This window comes from Penicillium subrubescens (genome assembly GCF_028828155.1).
Source record: "Penicillium subrubescens strain IBT 31985 chromosome Unknown utg000005l_segment0_segment0, whole genome shotgun sequence".
Lineage (NCBI taxonomy): Eukaryota > Fungi > Ascomycota > Eurotiomycetes > Eurotiales > Aspergillaceae > Penicillium > Penicillium subrubescens.
Window position 1 is genome coordinate 5,434,740 of NW_026643155.1, and position 17,904 is coordinate 5,452,643.

At 50.3% G+C, this 17,904-nt stretch overlaps 8 protein-coding genes across 8 annotated transcripts; 4 read left to right on the forward strand and 4 right to left on the reverse strand.

Annotated features, from left to right (window-relative positions):
• Nucleotides 1-200: 200 nt before the first annotated feature.
• On the reverse strand, nt 201-894 carry arp1 (scytalone dehydratase arp1; the record flags this gene model as incomplete). Its single annotated transcript, XM_057154453.1, has 4 exons — nt 201-560; nt 636-677; nt 734-789; nt 840-894. 4 exons carry the CDS (start codon nt 892-894, stop codon nt 201-203), a joined length of 513 nt encoding a protein of 170 aa, XP_057008791.1.
• Nucleotides 895-1,494: 600 nt separating this feature from the next.
• On the forward strand, nt 1,495-2,360 carry arp2 (hydroxynaphthalene reductase arp2; the record flags this gene model as incomplete). Its single annotated transcript, XM_057154454.1, has 2 exons — nt 1,495-2,263; nt 2,323-2,360. 2 exons carry the CDS (start codon nt 1,495-1,497, stop codon nt 2,358-2,360), a joined length of 807 nt encoding a protein of 268 aa, XP_057008792.1.
• A 457-nt stretch (nt 2,361-2,817) lies between these two features.
• Nucleotides 2,818-3,669, reverse strand: N7473_008515 (DUF202 domain-containing protein; the record flags this gene model as incomplete). Its single annotated transcript, XM_057154455.1, has 3 exons — nt 2,818-2,904; nt 2,986-3,272; nt 3,354-3,669. The coding sequence occupies 3 exons, from the start codon at nt 3,667-3,669 to the stop codon at nt 2,818-2,820; spliced, it is 690 nt and encodes a 229-aa protein (XP_057008793.1).
• A 1,726-nt stretch (nt 3,670-5,395) lies between these two features.
• Nucleotides 5,396-7,411, forward strand: N7473_008516 (putative respiratory complex assembly protein Rmp1; the record flags this gene model as incomplete). Its single annotated transcript, XM_057154456.1, has 1 exon — nt 5,396-7,411. The coding sequence occupies one exon, from the start codon at nt 5,396-5,398 to the stop codon at nt 7,409-7,411; it is 2,016 nt and encodes a 671-aa protein (XP_057008794.1).
• Nucleotides 7,412-7,628: 217 nt separating this feature from the next.
• N7473_008517 (repressor protein) lies at nt 7,629-10,182 on the reverse strand (the record flags this gene model as incomplete). Its single annotated transcript, XM_057154457.1, has 2 exons — nt 7,629-7,883; nt 7,948-10,182. The coding sequence occupies 2 exons, from the start codon at nt 10,180-10,182 to the stop codon at nt 7,629-7,631; spliced, it is 2,490 nt and encodes an 829-aa protein (XP_057008795.1).
• A 619-nt stretch (nt 10,183-10,801) lies between these two features.
• Nucleotides 10,802-11,668, reverse strand: N7473_008518 (fumarylacetoacetate hydrolase family protein; the record flags this gene model as incomplete). Its single annotated transcript, XM_057154458.1, has 3 exons — nt 10,802-11,229; nt 11,300-11,511; nt 11,613-11,668. 3 exons carry the CDS (start codon nt 11,666-11,668, stop codon nt 10,802-10,804), a joined length of 696 nt encoding a protein of 231 aa, XP_057008796.1.
• A 1,148-nt stretch (nt 11,669-12,816) lies between these two features.
• On the forward strand, nt 12,817-14,831 carry N7473_008519 (gamma-glutamyltransferase family protein; the record flags this gene model as incomplete). The annotated part of the gene is made up of 4 exons (XM_057154459.1): nt 12,817-12,981; nt 13,061-13,079; nt 13,142-13,491; nt 13,554-14,831. The coding sequence occupies 4 exons, from the start codon at nt 12,817-12,819 to the stop codon at nt 14,829-14,831; spliced, it is 1,812 nt and encodes a 603-aa protein (XP_057008797.1).
• Nucleotides 14,832-15,934: 1,103 nt separating this feature from the next.
• N7473_008520 (putative MFS multidrug transporter) lies at nt 15,935-17,845 on the forward strand (the record flags this gene model as incomplete). The annotated part of the gene is made up of 5 exons (XM_057154460.1): nt 15,935-16,980; nt 17,050-17,174; nt 17,236-17,348; nt 17,403-17,532; nt 17,604-17,845. 5 exons carry the CDS (start codon nt 15,935-15,937, stop codon nt 17,843-17,845), a joined length of 1,656 nt encoding a protein of 551 aa, XP_057008798.1.
• Between the last annotated feature and the right edge of the window lie 59 nt (nt 17,846-17,904).

Sequence of the window (17,904 nt, forward strand, 5' to 3'; positions counted from 1 at the left end):
CTAGACTGTAGCCGGTGGTACCTAATCTTGGCCCAAAATGGTAGGGGTCGGATGTTTTAAAAGAGAAGATCACTGCTGCACAAATTGACAATTTGAAATAGAACGATTATCAAAGACTCAGATATCGGGAGTCTATACTAAGATTGAGAAAAAGTATCGAACACAAGGTTACACCTTCCATGGGTGCCATGTTTAAGCACTTAATCCAACCCCTTAAAAACCTCCTCAAAACGCAACTCATTCCATCTTACATCAGGTTTCAACCCAGCAAACTTCCACACGCCATCAACCTTACGGTAATAGTGCTCATTGGTAGCATGCGAGTGGCCCCGAAGCTTAACCTCTTCCAAGCCATCGTCCGTATAAACCTGGTGCGCAGCGCGGAGTTGGTGATGACCGATCACTTCGGTGTCGGAGATCTTCTCCCACCAGGTCTGGCCGAGGAGATGCTGGGTCTTGATGGTGGGATCGCCGAGGAATCCGGGGTGGGTTACCATGGCCATGTATTCGTCGGCGGCCATGTTGTCCCATCTTTTGAGGCCGATTTTGGTGTAGTCAACCTAAGGGGAATATTGAGTTAGCACTGAAATTGGGTTTGATGTGGATTTTGTGTAGGGACAGATGGGAGAACATGCCGTTAAGGTCGGGGCAATGATGCTGCGGAGACGATTCCAGTCCTATGATTCAATTAGTTAAAGTGAATCTCATTCCTCAATGTAGGTGGTGGGTTTACTTTGGCATCGTAGCTATCAGCCCAGTCGAACACTAGCTTTGACAGGATCAGGTAGTCTGTTATTGTCAGTGATAGATTTCCGATAGCTGAATCCTTCTTTACATACCCTGGAAGCTAATATCCAAATTGGGCTCGGCGTTGAGCTTGACAGCGGGCGACATGATCGAATTTCTTGAAGTTGGAAATAAGATTTGGCGGAATCTATAGACTTGGTCGCTGTGATGAAGCGGATGGCCGGGTATATCTTGCGAGTCAAAGACCTTTGTAATTAATGTAGGCCTTTGGAATCTCCGCATTCAGGTAAGGCCTCCCGTGGCAAGTCATGCTTTCCTTTGGAAGAGATGCTTGGAATGTATCAAAGACATCTCATCGATGCGACCGACGCCCGCAGCCATCTGCAGCATTCTGAGACATGCATCTTCCGCATGCGGTAATCGGAGGGGGATCTTGGGTGTGCAAACGGCTTCAACACATTCAAGCACTCTTTCAAAGGCCCAGAATTACTCCTGAATTTGTGTTTACAGGTGTTTATCTTCCTAATCCGGAAAACAGACCCTTTTCAGGAGGACTATTGTGTAGATTGGCAATGATGCGACCGAGTGTATATCTGATTTCAGCGCTCGGCGTTCTATTTGTTACTTTTCTTAAGAGCCAAATAAACTCCAGTCATCTTTCCAAATCCTAGAATTATAATTTGAATCCCATCACTCGGTCGCATTTCCAAACACCACCCCAAGCCAACCCCCTCAAACAAAGTCAACATGGTCATGGCCAACCCCAGCGCCGCTCCTGCCGAGCTCGCCGGCAAAGTCGCCCTAGTCACTGGTGGCAGCCGCGGCATCGGATCAGGAATCGCTCTCGAACTGGCCAAGAAAGGAGCCTCAGTGGCAATCAACTACGCCAAGGATCCCGCCTCCGCCGAGAAGATGGTCCACGAAATCAAAAGCCTAGGTGTCCACGCCGCCGCTTTCCAAGCTGATCTGACCAAACTCGAGGCCATCGAGAACCTGTTCAAAGAAGTCGTTTCTCATTTCGGTCAATTGGACATTGTGGTTTCAAACTCGGGAACTGAGAAGTTTGTCTCGTTGGCCGATACGACCATCCAAGACTTTAATGATGTCTTTGACTTGAATACCCGGGCTCAGTTCTTCGTTGCGAAGAACGCATACGATCATATCCAGCCTGGTGGACGTGTGGTGTTGATGTCTTCTATTGCTGCGGGCGTGGGTGTTCCCGGACACTCCCTGTATGCGGGTAGTAAGAGCGCTGTCGAGGGTTTCACGCGCTGCTTCGCTGCGGACTTTGGCAAGAAGCGCTGCACTGTGAATGCTATCGCTCCCGCTGGTGTCAAGAGCGACATGTGGTTGAAGAACTCGTGGCGGTATGCCCCGGGTTGTGACCAGAACTCTTCTCTCGAGGATATTGAGCAAGCTCTGGCCAATGGTAGCCCCTTGAAGCGGTGCGGTGTCCCGGCTGATATTGGCCGTGTTGTGGCATTCCTTGCAAGCCCTGCTGGAGAATGGATCAACGGTGAGTGTGGAATGTTTCATTGAGAAGATCTTTCGGAACGTTAGCTAATTTGCATACAGGACAAATCATCCCGCTCAATGGTGGTGCCAATATTTGAGGAGATTATTCGTTTGTTGTTTGTTCGGAGGAGGAGGTCGGTTGGGAGTTGCTTTTTTTAGATCCAGCGAAAGGCACATGGTGCATCATGTATAGAATGGAACTTTGATCTTTGTCCTAATAATATCATCAATTCATTGACTTGCTAGACCGGTATTGAGGTTACCATCAGCATCGTTCCATATGAAATTAGTGCTATAATTTCAAAAACCACTCATCCTTCCTTCTCCCATTTCATATATTTTTGAAAATATGCTCGAGAATACGTGAGGGAGGGAGGACCACGTGCCGCCAGTACATACACGGTGATTTTAGTATACAACACTTGTGACTCAAGATAGGGTATGTCAAGCCAGAAGAGTAGTAAAGATCGATATAGTATTCACATCATTAGAAGTATTATTCTTTTGGTGAAGGAAGTAAATAGGGTGGGTATTCGGTGTCATCATCATGCAGCGTCAAAAGATTCGTTGAATCAGTGTGTGTGGTTGTAGATCGATCTGGATGAGGATCACAACAGATATAATAAGAATCACCGATATTAGCTACGGGCATTAAATTGTTAGTCACCGAACAGAATTGTTTTCTTCATAAACCTTGCATCGGATCCCAGGAACCTAACTTACCAGACCGAGTAGAATCCCCACCCAATTAAGCTCCCATCCTCCAGCGTGCACTTTTCCTAAAGAAATCGCACTTTGCTGTCGCCAGAATCGATACGCTCCGATCAAAGCTACGATGACAGCCACACAGTGACAGGTCACGGCGAGTGGGATGCCGACTTCATGAAACCTCAGGCGATTAGGTTGGGGATTGGTGGGTCGTTGTAGGCGAAAGAGCTGCGCAATTAGAACTCCTTGCATGGCGATGACCACAGAAGTGCGGATGTATGCAAGGAATGTTCTTTCGAGGGCTGTATAGATGTATACAGATCGGTGTCAGTCTTATCCTGCTACTATACGGCTCAACAAGCTAATATGATAGCTTCACGTACCCAGGTGGTCGCGGTTGCTCTTCTGAGGCACCGTCAGAGTGACATTATGAGTCCAGAAACTGCAAACTTTCTTCCAAGCACCTTTGCGCTTCGGACGAGGGCGACGGACACTTGACCGTGATGCTGTGCGGGTGGTGACTCGGTATTCCTCGCCCGAGGAGGCCGATGCCGAGGAGTAATTCAATTGCTCATCATCTTCGCGCGTTTGAATCTCCTGGAGCTCCAGAGCTTCCGGGGGAGTCGGCGACCGATGATTGCGCACGAAAGCATTGGCCGGTGGTTCAGGGTCTACAGGTAGTTCTGATGATTCGGGCATGATCGAAGCGATTCAAAGAGGACCGCATTGAAGACCATTCCGATTGTAATTTTGACTTGGACGGAGAGGAAGAGGAGGGGGGCAAAAACACCGGACCTTGGTTATTTTTTCTCTTCGCGTGGGATCGGGGCAATCGGCGACGGCGCCGGTTCGGCTGGACCCGACTGGTGACGGGTCAAATGGCGGAAGCTGAATTGGTTGGTAGATAAACAGGGCCAAGCTGAATCAAGCAGGAAAAGCAGGATCAGACACAATCAATAAGAGCTAGGCACAGGAGTAGACAAGCTGGGAAAGTCCCCAAGGCCAATGAATTGACAGATTCAATGGATCTAAGCGGGGCCCGGTAGGGGTCCGGGGAAGTCGGGGGTCGGCCATTGACAGGTTGATGGGTCGGCGAGTGGTATAGATGGGAATATCTCAATATTCAACAGAGCATATCAACAGATTATACTACATGTACTAAAAATACTCTCTATATCAGACTCCATCCGGTCAATTAAGCTTAAAATTGATCGCAGCTGGCTTGTCGAGCTGTTCCCAACAGAGCTCCGCATGCAGCCAATCATCAATCGCCGAACGCGGATTGCATCATTTGAGGGCGCGATGTTGCCAGCTTCTGCCAATCACTATCCATCACGGACACCAATTTCGTTCCATAGAATCAACCATTGCAAATCAATAAGCAAATAAAGGACACTAAAGGGCATCCACATGGAGAAACAGTCCAATAGGGATATTACCATGAGAAAAGAAAATCAATATATTGATTTAAGTGCAGCTGCACAGTACTGTAGGGTGATCGGAGATTTCTAGTGTAACTACAGTAATTAGTTACAGTGCAGAGTGAACAATCAGCACAGATTGGGAGATAAAACTCAATGAACGTGATTCATAGTAGGAAATAAACTCCCAAACCGCATTGATAGGCTATTCTGAGGTGAAGGAAAGCACTGTAGAAAAGCCGGAAGCATCTTCGGGCAGCCTTCCAAACACACCCTGAAGTACGATTGAATATTGACTAACAACCTAGGCCTGACTATTTCCACCTATCGATATTTGGAATGCTAGAATCTCGACTACTAGTGCATACGAGAAACCTAGTGATGACATTCACGATATTGACCGACCGGGCAGCATGATCTCGGAGCACAGACCATGGCCAGGAAGATATTAGTGCTTTATTGTTACTAATTTACCATCTAGGTATTTTAGTATCAGCGATCCCACTAACAACTGTGTAAATAATCAATAAACAAAAGGGTGTTATGTGCAAATGCTCAACAGAGAAGACATATAGCCAATTGATGCCTTAGGCCACATAAATTACCTATCCGGGACTAGCTCCAACACGATCGGTCGGCGCATCGACATCGGCGCCTCGATTGAAGATTGTTGCGCTTTGCTATTCAGCGGTCATCATGCGGCGCCATCCTCGGAGTACACTTCTGGGGAACTGGCCCTCTTCGGCCCTCCAGCGACCCTTCATCCCATCATGTACACCATGGAGCAATGGGGTCAACGTGCGATTCCAAAGCTCCGACTCTGATAAACCATTCCCTCCCTCCGACGAATCCAACGAGTACACCCCCGTCGCCGTCGCCGCCAGTCCAAGAAAGAGCCGAGATCCCAGAGACTCCCTCTCAATGTGGACTCACTCGGAAAGCCGGGAGAGATCGTGGTCGTACCGTCGAAGCGCCCTCGAAGCTTGAAACAAAAGTTGCGGGAAATGCAAAAAACAACAACGACCACGGAGGATGCGCAGACAGTCACACTGAGGTCGATGCTGGGAGATCTAGAGGAAGAATATTCCCCTTTGACTTCAAGTGCAATTCATGAAAGAATTGAGAGCTACAGAGCATCTAAAGGACTGAATGGGAAAATGAACGAGACCGAGTGGGAGGCTGTACGAGACGGCCTAGCTTCGTCATTCACCTACAATCAATTATCGGACTACATTCTAGAGTATGGCCAGTTCGAGTCCCAGGGTGAAGGAAATGCGCCAAGATGGAGGCCTGGTACATCCGCGTTTTTGCACGCCAACCCAGATCTACACACGGGAGTGACAAAACGGGTGGCCACAACGCAAGACTTGAAGGGCAAGCCTTTGCTGGCAGAGCGGATCCTTCGCGATTGCTGGCAGATGTCTATTACTGACGAGATTGGCCAGTTGGATATCCGTCTATCGCCTGCCTTCATTGCCCTACTCCTCAATGCTGAGCACTTTTCGTTCGACGAAGTGGCCACTATGCACCAATCCAGCATTGACATCACCAGCTCCCTCGGCTTGGTGAGAATCACTGGGCGTCAGACTGCCTGTGATTCAATGGGGGACATTATCCTTGACGCCATCGCCAGAATCCGAGAGGAAGCGACTGGTATTGACACATCCCGTCCAGGACTGAATCAAATGTACACACCACACTTGTTGGAATGGATCAGCAAGACTTATGGTGTTACTCTGGAAAATGATGCCTCGGGGGTTCCGGAGAGAATCCTGTACCTTGCAGAAAACAAACCAGGCGCAGACAACGCGCGGAGGGTACTCAACCTCGCTCTTCAGGAGGTGACTCCCGCCTCAGTACCTTTCTCAACCTACTTCCCTGCTTCGGAGCCCGCAAACGTATACAACTACAACCCGGAAGGCAGCGTTTCATGGCTGGATCAGCAAAAACAATGGTTCCGATGGGCCATGCCATCTACACAGTCTACAGAGACTGAAAGCAATTCCACTCCTTTCTTCGACGGCCACCAAACTCGACTGTCAGACCATTTACTGAACCTTCTCCGCAAACCTCCTGTCCAGACATCAAGCCCGGATAACGGCTTAACTGTCCACGAGTCTGTGTCTGCTGCAGTAGGTCACTGTCTCTTCACACGCAAACCCTCTCTCGAAAACACCACCACCAGCGCCTCGCAACTGGGCAAACTATCTCTTCCAAGAACTTTCTCCACAGATATCCCTCGGGTCATAAACTTCCTGTCCTCACTTCGACCCATCACCCCGGCCGCTGGAATCCAATTCTACAACATCCGATTGACTCCTTCTTCTGCATTCGCCGGTGTTGCCCCAACTCTCGATGTCAAAATTGCATCCAGCCTAGGAAAAACCCTCGGAGACCCGGAAGATACATTCGACGTGCAAAGCATCAAGGTCATCCGTGGTTCAAACGCCGTTGATTATCTCTTACCAGAGAACAGCCTCGATCTACGCTTCACCCGCACAGTCTACCACGAACTCTCAGGCGATGCACTTGCAGACTCTGTCGAGTACCAACTTCTCACCAAGAGCATCAAATCATCCCTGCGGAACGTGGTCGGCTCCAAAGTAGAAACCAGGGGCTCAACAACCTTGTCGGCATTTTGTCAGATCTCTCTTCCAAACACCATCGTCCAGTCTCAGTCACCATTTGGCAACGGCCCCGCGCTCACGGCGGAGTACATCACGCCTTCTATTCAGAATATCCGCGGCGCCGCGATTTCACTATACGAATTTGAGAATCGAGAGTTGAGCTACGGTTACTACGAGAGTGGACCTTTCCTTCCTGCACGTACTATCGATGTTTCCCTGGATATGCAGATTCCAAGCACGTCCACCGATGTGGATGGCGAGCACTCGCAAACAGAGCTGGATACTGAATTCCATTCATTCTACAACGCGGCTTGTCGGATGGCATTCAACATTCATGATTTGAAGTTGTTGCGTTCTGAGGAGGTCATGTTCCAGCCTGAGACTATGTATTAATACTTTTCGTCTTCTTTTCGGGCGGTGTTCACACTTTTGCATATAGATGGGAAGCATGTCCTGGAGTTCAAGGGACCTTTGTACAATAGATAAAATGATATGGGATTACCCTTCCTCGTGTTTACCCACACAATCGAAACGCCAGTAGTATCAGTACAGTACATCGTAGTAGATCTCTTTCAATCTATCTATCTGCGACACTAACGCCAGGAAGAATCTAAGAACAAATCCCATCCAACCGGGCCTGTATCGTTTTTTCGTCGAACCGGCCACTTTCCCCTTCGTAGTTGCGGAGGACCTCCAGGGTCATTAGGCGACGCGGGGCTTTGCGGCCGGTCATCAATTCGAATTGGGCAATGCCTTGCTCGATAACATTTTCGAGTCCGTCTGATAGAACCCATGGTCGGCCGTTGTCGCTTCGGATTCGACGCATTTGTTTGAGTAGGGGTGTGTCCAGGGGTTTGTAGGCCAGCTATATCAGTGTATTAGTTTAGTGACTCGTTGCCATCTAGGGACTGTGTACTTGTTTGACTCACCTCTAATACTACACCCCCGGTTGGACTCCCGAGCCATTGCATTGGCATCTCAAAGTTGGCGGGGGGCTGGTCGCCGTCTGGATCGGCGGGTACACACGAGGCAATCAGACTAGGTGGACTGGCGTCGTCAGGCCAGTCATCCTGAAGTGACCTTAGTACTCGGACCACCTCTGCTGAGTCGGTCTGAACTGCGGCCCAGGAATTGAAGTGACGTGCTACCTCTTCCGCTCGAGATTGCGTTCGGTTGTAGATGAAGATCTTGCGACAGCCTAGGCGGAGCATGGCATAGATAGCTGACCGTGCCATACCACCAGCTCCGATGATAAGACCGGTAGTCTTCGCACTGATCGCATTACGAGGCGACAAATGACGAGTGATGCAGGTCATGATACCCACCCAGTCTGTGTTCTCACCATACCAACCCAACACAGGGCCTGCCTGGTTGCGTCGACTGGCTTGTTCTTGGAGGGAGTACATCGTTCCATCCGATGTACCTCGCAAAGGCATGATGGTGTTTATAGCGCCAATCGCCTCGGCGTGTCGGCTCTTCGCGGCCAGTTTATGATATAGCTCCACACGCCATGGTTGAACAACACTAGACCCGCCAAAGTTGGGATCTTTGCGAAGCTCATCCAAGACCGCGAGAGAAGGAGAGTCGGGAATTCGATAGACATGTCCCAAGCCGCAGTGCTGAATGGCGGCATTGTGCATGGCCGGGGACAGACTGTAGGCGACGCTCGCGCCGAGAATACAAAATTTCAGCGGGTCGAGCACGTAGCTTTGGACAAGGGCCTGGACCGCGTCGCGCGAAGTGATTTGCGCATCACGCTCATTCTCCGTCTCACGAGTGATTGCAGGATGTGTCACACTCGTGAGGATCGAGTTGAATACTTGTGATGTTCGTCCTAGACGGCCGATGTTGTAGGCAATCAGAGGTGGGTGGTCTCCTGGTAGAGAACGGATCCTGTTGGCAAACTCGAGGACACTGGCATTTTCCTCCCTGGATGTGGCTACTCGGAGGAGCCTCACTAGCTGACAGCCTAATTTTTCAGCTTCATTATACAATGACACGCACCCATCGTCCTCCCATTTCACACGGGATGTTGCTTCAAAAACGTGCTGCCCAATGATCTTGGTCTTGCCCCGAGCGCGGACGATCTGCGCTAATTGAGCCCGGTTCTGACCAAGGTTGACAACCAGGTACTCTACCGCCAAGCGAAGAGCATGTTCCAGGATATCGAAATATGTTGCAGATAGATCATGGTCTTTTCCGACTTTGAGTGATGACATGTCCACGGAGAGAATGATCGGAGTCCGCGCGTTACGACGAAGCACAGACACCTGCTTGCTAATCACATTGGGCATTTCAGGGCCCCAGCGGTCGACGCAGAGCTCAATGGCATCTCCGCCAGACTCCAGCTCTGGCAAGTTGACATTGTCTGCGAGAAGATCCGAGGACCTCACGAAGATGGCATGGGTGAAGGATCGAAGCTCAGGTGGTGTCTCTAACAGCACGAAGGGGGAATCATAACTGGAATGATTCACATCGACTCCGGTCACGAAGCGAACAAACCGGGTCAGGTCTTCCTTCACTTCTTGTAGTTTGAACGAGTACGCTGCCGAGCGAGGGTCGGGGGTTCCGTCGTCCGAGACAATCCTTGTACGATCCTCGACATTGTAGAATTCGAAATTGGAGCAGGTTCGATGTAGGGGGTCTCCCTCACGCAGGATCCGCACGGATTGGTCGTCTAGACCGAGGAGTTGCTGAATGCGATCGATGTCACGAACGAGGTGAACGACGGGGTTTGTCTTGACAATGCGCCGCAGATGATCCTGCACAGGTCGTGTGAGACTTCCCAATCCACATTCCACCACGCAACCGGTTCGGTGGTTGTCGAGCATCAATTTCAAAACCTCGATATCCCGGCGCTGGAATTCTTGGCTTCCATGTGTCTTTAGGTATTCCTGTCTCGTGACACCGGTGATTTCCTTGAAGTAATGGTCTTCTGTAATGAAGCGTCGCTTCAAGGCAGCCGCCGCGACGAATCCTAGTGAGCGCTTGCCGCAGCCACGAATACCGACAAGAACCAAGGAAGCATCGGGGGCGAACTTGCGCGGAGCGGTCGTCTCTGGGGGGTGCATTGCGGGGGAGGGTGAGTGTTTGGCCGAGTCGGCGCGTGAGGAGGAGGGACTGGAGTCGACGGACTCTAGGACGCAGGATTTCCAGTCAAGCATGGCGGGCGGACAGGTTCGGAAAGACGGAGGAGGTGATTTAGTTGCAAAGCACAAGTGCCATGACGGCGCACTTCATATGTTGCAGCTGTCGCATCAAGGGAAGGCAAACGAGGAGTAAGGCTGTCGGACAAGGGAACAGATAGGATAGGTTTCGGGTGCGCAGTCTGTGAATCAACTCCGATGATATACAGGGATAGGATCAGGTATACGGCAAAGGTATAGAATAATGGACTAGTCGGACGTGGAGGAAGAAAAGAAGGACGAGTGACCGGCGACAACTTTGAGACTTTCCCCGGATGAGGCACCCCAGTGGGGCAGCAACTATTCTTATCGCGCGTGTGATTAGTTGGAGGGCGGAGTGTCGGCAGAATCATTACCCTCGTCGGAGTTGCCACGGCAGAGAGGAACTGTGGGGGGTAAAGAGGCATGTTGAATCAGGAGAGCTGCTTGGGATGGAGATGACCTGAATCATACTGGCTATATTTGTTATAGCATGCTGGTTATAATCAAGAAAGCGCATGAAATGGGATATCTCTCCTATATTTTCAAATGTAGGGAATCATCAGAGTACAGTATATGCATAGAATAATCAACAATGTCGCACAAAGAACCCCTCTTTCTAGGTCTCCTTGAACTCATAACGACCAACTCGGTCCTGCACTTCCACTTGAATCCGACCCTCCTCAATCTCCTTGCCATTGACCTCGATCGAGGCGTGCATCACATCACCGGCCTTGACCTCACCCACACCCTTGGGGGTACCAGTGAGCACAATGTCGCCCTTCTCCAGAGTCATCACACGAGAGATCTGAGCCAGCTGCTGGGGGATGCGGTAGAGCATCAGACTTGTGGAATCAGCCTGGCGCTCGGTCTCGCCAACGCGCAGGCGGAGGAAGGCATCGTGCGGGTTGGGGATGCGCGACTTGGCAATCGCTTGGGAAATGGGCAGGAAAGTGTCGAAGCCCTTGGCGATTGACCAGGGGAGACCCTTCTTCTTGGCCTCTTCTTGAACATTGCGCGCGGTCATATCAATGGCAAGGACGTAGCCTGAGAACAGCAGTGGCGGTCGGTTAGTGGGATTGAAGGCATGCAGTTGCGTAGAAGCGCAATCACTCACTCTCAATGGCATCCAGCGCACCCTGCTCATCCTCCGGGTCCAGATCCCGAACAGTCTTGCCCATCACCAGACCCAATTCGACCTCATAGTGCAGACTGACGCCCTTGGGGCGGAGAACGGGGCCGCTGTTGGGGAGCAGGATGGAGGAGGCGGGCTTCAGGAAGAAGAAGGGCTGCTTGGGGGTAGTGTTGTTCAACTCGGTAATGTGATCGCTGTAAAACGGTATGTCAGCGCTGGTATTCAGACCGAAGAGGAACACAGTGACGGTAATTGACTGCGACCGAGATGGGTGTCGCGGGGAAGGGCTACGCACGCGTAGTTACGGCCGATGCACATAATCTTGCGGCAATTGGCACGGATGGAGGCCATGTTGGTAGTTTATTGGACTCAAACAGGGGATCAGAATCAATAAGGTGAGAATGTGGAGGGCAGAAAGGTGGATGCGCCGGGGAAGAAGCAGTTAAAGAAGCTGTCGGAAGTCTTCCGTGCTAAGCTCCGGTGATGGCGCAGGTAGTATTGGCGATTGCGGAGAAATGGCCGAGACGTCCGCTTGTATTCTTTTCCCGATTTACGGAGGAGTGGAAGGACTCAGAAGAAGAGGCGATTAAACAAATGCAAAATAAGATTGTTTAATTCTGTCTTTCAAGAACATATAGGTACACATATATCTATATACATAGATCTATATCTCTTATGCTGGTTCTCGAATTATGTGTGTCGGCCCAGCAGGCCGAGTCTCGGCTCGTCCGCCCGAGACGCTTTTCCATAAGAGTCGTTCTGAACTATTTAGTGGATGAGGCCTTTCTAATAAGATGAGAGCCATTCATTGGAATTGCTTTGATGGCTTCAAAAATTGTTCTACTAGTGTACTTTTTTTTGCTCCTTTTTGTGACATTTAGTTCCGAGTATAACCATGTGTATAACCATGAATATATACAGAACCTTTGTCCTTGTAGTCAAACATCGGTCTAGAAATGACACAACGTTCTATGTGATTGACACACCAAGATTGATATCCTGAAATGACATTCTAAATGCTGACCTGGACCCGTATACGAGATAAACCCGCACGACTATGTTACTGCAGCTCTCTCTGCATATCCATCCGAGCCCGGGGAGTTACAGGGCGTCTCCGATGCCCGACGATAAGCAGGTCGGCAACTGTGATAAGAGACTCCAATTGGACTGAGAGGAACAGAATCACGATGAACTCACCAGCAAATTGGAAATTGCTGTAATCGAACTGGCGGCTCCTCCCGACCCCAACTTCTCCAACTATTTCCATCCCTCCAATCGTGTCTCCAAGCGGGGGATTGCCCCTCTCCATTTCCTGTCTGAGAAGGTGCTCATTCGTGTTACTATCATTTGACATTTCCCGTTCGCATTGGTGTGACTCGAGCAACCTCGGCCGAGTGGAAAGATTTCATTAGAAGGCGTAGCCCGCCCAAGATAACAACTTATCCCTCTTCCTCTTTGTGATACCCCCCCATTTCGACACCCCTCTTCCTCCCTAAACTATGCCGCTCAACTCCAAGGCCGTCTACGCCAAATCGGACGCGGCCTATGTGCCCTTTGCTAGTCGGCGAAGCACCGTTCACAGCAAGAATGGCATTGTCTCGTGTACTCAACCACTCGCTGCCGCGGCCGGCCATAAGATCCTGAGCCAGGGAGGAAATGCGGCAGTACGTTTGAACTTGTTCTGTTTGGATGGCCTTGAATAAATTGTTATTTTGATGCTGATCGGAGATCTCCGCTTTTTAGGATGCCGCCGTTGCCGTTGGTAGGCGCCTCGATACTAGCAACGATGTACGATGATGTGATCTAACTTCTCTATCTGTATAGCTGCCGGTCTGAACATGACTGAGCCAGGCTCAACGGGAATTGGAGGTGACATGTTCTGCCTCTTCTACGATGCCAAGACGAAAAAGGTACATGCGCTGAACGGATCGGGCCGATATCCTGGTGGAGCGACTCTGGAGAAAGTCCGCGAGAAATTGAACCTCGCTCCTGGGGCTGAGGGTAGTATTCCCATGCTCAGTGCGCTGGCGACTACCACGCCTGGTGCAGCTGCGGGATGGGTCGATACGATTGAGAAATTCGGTAGCGGAAAGGTGTCCATGGAGCAGATCCTACAACCCGCTATTGACATGGGTGAGAATGGATTTCCCGTGTCGGAACTGTCATCCAATGGTGTAAGTATTGACCATTCTCCTTTTTTTTTGAGAATGGTGTCAGACAGCTAATTCGCTGATAGTGGCAAGAAAGCGAGAATGACATCCGTAATGCATCTCCCAATTTCCGTGAGATGCTTAAGATTGACCCCTCGGCCAAGGATGGCGTGCGAGCTCCGCTTCCCGGAGAAATTATGAAGAACCCCACCCTTGCAAAGACATTCCGCACTTTGGCTGCAGAGGGCAAGAAGGGCTTCTATCAAGGCCGCATTGCAGAGCAGATTGTCAAGGTCGTGAATGACTTGGGCGGTTTGATGACCCTCGAGGACCTGGCATATCACGCCAAGGTCGGCACTCAAGAGACGGAGGCTATCTCTCTCAAGTTCACTGGCCAGGATATCATCTCCAAGCAAAACCCAGGCACCGATGGAGAGGCCAACCAAGGTGTGGAGGTCTGGGAGCACCCACCAAATGGCCAAGGCATTGTCGCCTTGATGGCCCTGGGAATTATGGAGGAATTGGAGCGAACGGGCAAGATCCCTCGTTTCAGCCCAGCTCAGCACAACTCTGCCGAGTATCTCCATGCTGTGATCGAGAGTCTTCGAATTGCTTTTGCTGATGCAGCCTGGTGGGTGGCTGACCCGGATGCAGAGAAGGTGCCCTCAAAGGGCCTCTTAGAACGAGAGTACCTCGCTGAGCGAGCGAAGCTATTCTCCCCTGACCGCGCGGCCGACATCTTGGATCACGGTAGCCCTGCTCACAACCACTGCGATACGGTCTTCTTCGCCGTGACTGACAGTGAGGGCAATGGTATCTCCTTTATTAACAGCAACTACGCCGGCTTTGGTACAGCTATCATCCCTGCTGGCTGTGGTTTCACCCTTCAGAACCGTGGCGCCAATTTCTCCCTGGAGGCTGGACATCCCAATGCATTGGCTCCCCGCAAGCGTCCCTACCACACTATCATCCCGGCCCTAATTACGAACGTTGCGGATGGGTCTCTGCATTCCGTATACGGTGTGATGGGAGGCTTTATGCAGCCTCAAGGCCACGTGCAAGTGCTGCTGAACATGCTTGCTTTCGGATATCACCCCCAGGCTGCGCTGGATTCCCCACGAATCTGTATTGCTGCGCCCACATCGGAAAGTACCGATCGGACTATCTTTGTGGAAGAGGGTATCACCGATGAGGCTGTGGAGGGCTTGCGTCGCCTCGGACATAAGATTGAAGTTTTGACAGAGTGGAAACGGGCTATGTTTGGCCGGGGCCAAATTATTCGTCTCCACTATGATGAGGGGTCGCTTGTATACAGTGCGGGTAGTGATCCCAGAGGCGATGGCATGGCATTCCCTTTACTATAGGGAATGAAATGCATGGTTGATGAATTGATATGTTCCGAGCTCGGTAATATCAGAGCACGAAATTACGGCAGAACGTCCCCTAAATAGAGCATTTTATATAAGGACCATCCCCACAAGTTTATCCCCACATTGTCTTGATAGCTTGCACGGAGGAGACTGTGGAAGTAGCAAGTTAAGCTTAAGCAGCACCACATTTCGGAAACAGATTCCCCGGACATGCCGAATCCGCAAATTCCGAGCGATTGATAATAGGTTGTGGGTTGGCAATAATTGGAAACTGCCATCATTCGTGGATGTGACCTTGTCATGTCTCCACCCACGGTAGAAACATTGCTTTTAATATCCTCTCTGCGGTGTTACAGCCAGCTTATAGAGCAGGCTGGGAAAATAGAGTCGACTATTTCTTACAAAGTCTCTTCAGATCTCGAGTCATCCAATATTAACTTTTTATAAACATCTAGGTTTTGGTCGCATCAATAGTTAAACAGGGCGATGCAAATTAAAGTCGCGGATATACCCGCATCCCCAGAGCAATGGTACAGCTTATTTTGACTTTCCTCTTCTGGGTAGTATATGGGGATTGCAGAGCCGGCGGGATCCGATTCCGCACCTTTTCGCAAGTCAATTAGTGATCAATTACCATGACATGGGCATAGGGCTCGCCCGGAGTATAATTGCGACCTGTCGCTGGATCATCTCTCTCCGCAACGTACACAATGCGGAGACAAGGGGTCTCCAGATGAGTGACGCTGTCTTGGGTCATTATCCCCGGATGTCTACTCCACCAAGGGGGCCCACGCGAGGATGTTGGAAGGCACTGTTCGTTTCAATGGTGTCGGTCCCCGGACCAATCGGAAATTCTGGTTAGGATTTGGGGCAATTCTCGTGCATTTTGATTGACACCTGAGCATGGAGGGATGACAGGCAGTGGATCATGGAGAAAAGAATATTTAATGAGAGTTCGAACCCTCTCGCATATCCAACAAGATCATCGTCTCACGAGAATGGTGACCCTCTCTTATACTGGGTTTCATCTATTCATACCTCATCCTAAAACTCGTTGATTCTGACCACTCGAACCAATCGAGTATCCTTTATTTAAGATGTCTCAAGCACCCCTCGGAGATGGTGACGTGGAGAAACAAGAACCTGGTCCTAACGATCACTTCCGTTCCCACGGCGGTACTCCCCGCCCCAGCCACGAAGAAAAAGAAGGCACAGACGGCGCAGCGGATGGTGGCGCTGACGGCGCACCCCATCCCTCAGGAAAGAGGGAGCTCAAAGAATTGGAATGCTACGATAAACTGGGCTACTCGTTCCCCTGGTGGAAGAAATGGGGCGTGATATCTGTTATCTTCTGTGTCCAGGTCTCGATGAATTGGAACGCTGCATTTTATGCTAGTAGCATCTCGCTTTATGCGAAGCATTTCCATATCTCTGAGCAGGCTGCTCGAGTCGGACAAATGAGTTTCTTGATTGCTTATGCTTTTGGCTGTGAGTTCTGGGCTCCGTTCAGTGAGGAGTTTGGTCGGTGGCCGATTATGCAACTCAGTTTGTTCTTTGTCAATATCTGGCAGCTTCCGTGTGCATTGGCTCCGAATTTTGGAACTATTGTTGTTGCTCGTACACTGGGTGGTCTTTCCTCTGCTGGTGGTTCGGTTACTCTTGGTATGGTCGCTGATATGTGGGAGGCAGAAACTCAGCAGTGGGCTGTTGCTTATGTTGTTTTGTCTTCTGTTGCGGGGTCCGTGATGGCTCCTATTGTGGGAGGATTCGTGGCTACATACCTGGATTGGCACTGGAATTTCTGGATCCAGCTTATTCTGGGAGGATTTGTGCAGATTCTTCACTTCCCAATGCCGGAGACCAGATGCAGTATTCTGATCACTCGGGAGGCTCGACGACGACGAAAGAATGGCGAGATGGTCTGGAGCGGCGATGAGCTGAAAGGAAAGCGACTCTCTTTCCGATACCTCTTTATGGTGTGGGCGCGACCATTCATCATGTTCCTTCGAGAGCCAATTGTGTTGTGTTTGTCTCTGCTCAGTGGCTTTAGTGATGCTTTGATCTTCACTTTCCTGCAGTCGTATACACCGGTATATAAGCAGTGGGGGTTCAACACGATTGATATTGGGCTTTCGTTCATTCCGTGAGTTTTCCATTCTTCGATGCACCTTTTATTGCATCTTGACCTCTGCTAATCTGAGTCGTTAATTAGCATTCTCGTGGGATACATCCTTGCCTATTTGTCATTCTTACCGTGGATCCATCGCCATTGCAGAGTACAAGAAAGAGATCCGGATGGATTACTGCCCGAGGCTCGACTGCATTGGCTGTTATGGGGTACGCCGTTCGAAAATAATTCATAGTTGAAGTTGATTTCCAGCCACTGACTCATTCACAGTCGCACCTCTCTTATCAATCGGACTGTTTGGGTTCGCATGGACGAGCCTGGGGCCGCCTCACGTCCATTGGATAGCGCCCATGATATTCTCCACCTTGATTGCTATAGCTAATGTAAGTTGTCAAAGGACCATATGGGGGTATGACCCGTGATGACCATCAGTTTAGTTCTCCATTTACATGGCCACCATCGACTACATGATAGCATCTTATGGCCCATACTCAGCATCAGCAACCGGTGGCAACGGTTTTGCCCGCGACTTTCTCGCAGGCATCGCAGCCATGTACTCGGTACCCAGTAAGCTTTCTTCTGCTGCTAACAAGGTGGAATTCCACTACTGTCCGCGAATTATATCTAACAAACGACAGTGTATCAAAACATGGGAACGACACACAGATTGGAATGGCCGTCGACATTCTTGGGCATCATGGCAATCATATTCACGATCCCCATTTATATCTTTTACTTTTATGGACCCAAGATTCGGGAACGTTCCCCGTTCGCGCAGACTCTGGCTGCAGACAGGAAGAAGACTGGGCGGAGGGTTTCTCAGTGCGGTTCTGGCGATCCGGATCCTGTTCAGCGATATCTGTCTGGGGATTCGGCGTGAGTGTGTTGTTTGGAATGAAGTATGGGTGTTACAGAGGAGGTGGCAAAGCTGCGTTGCAG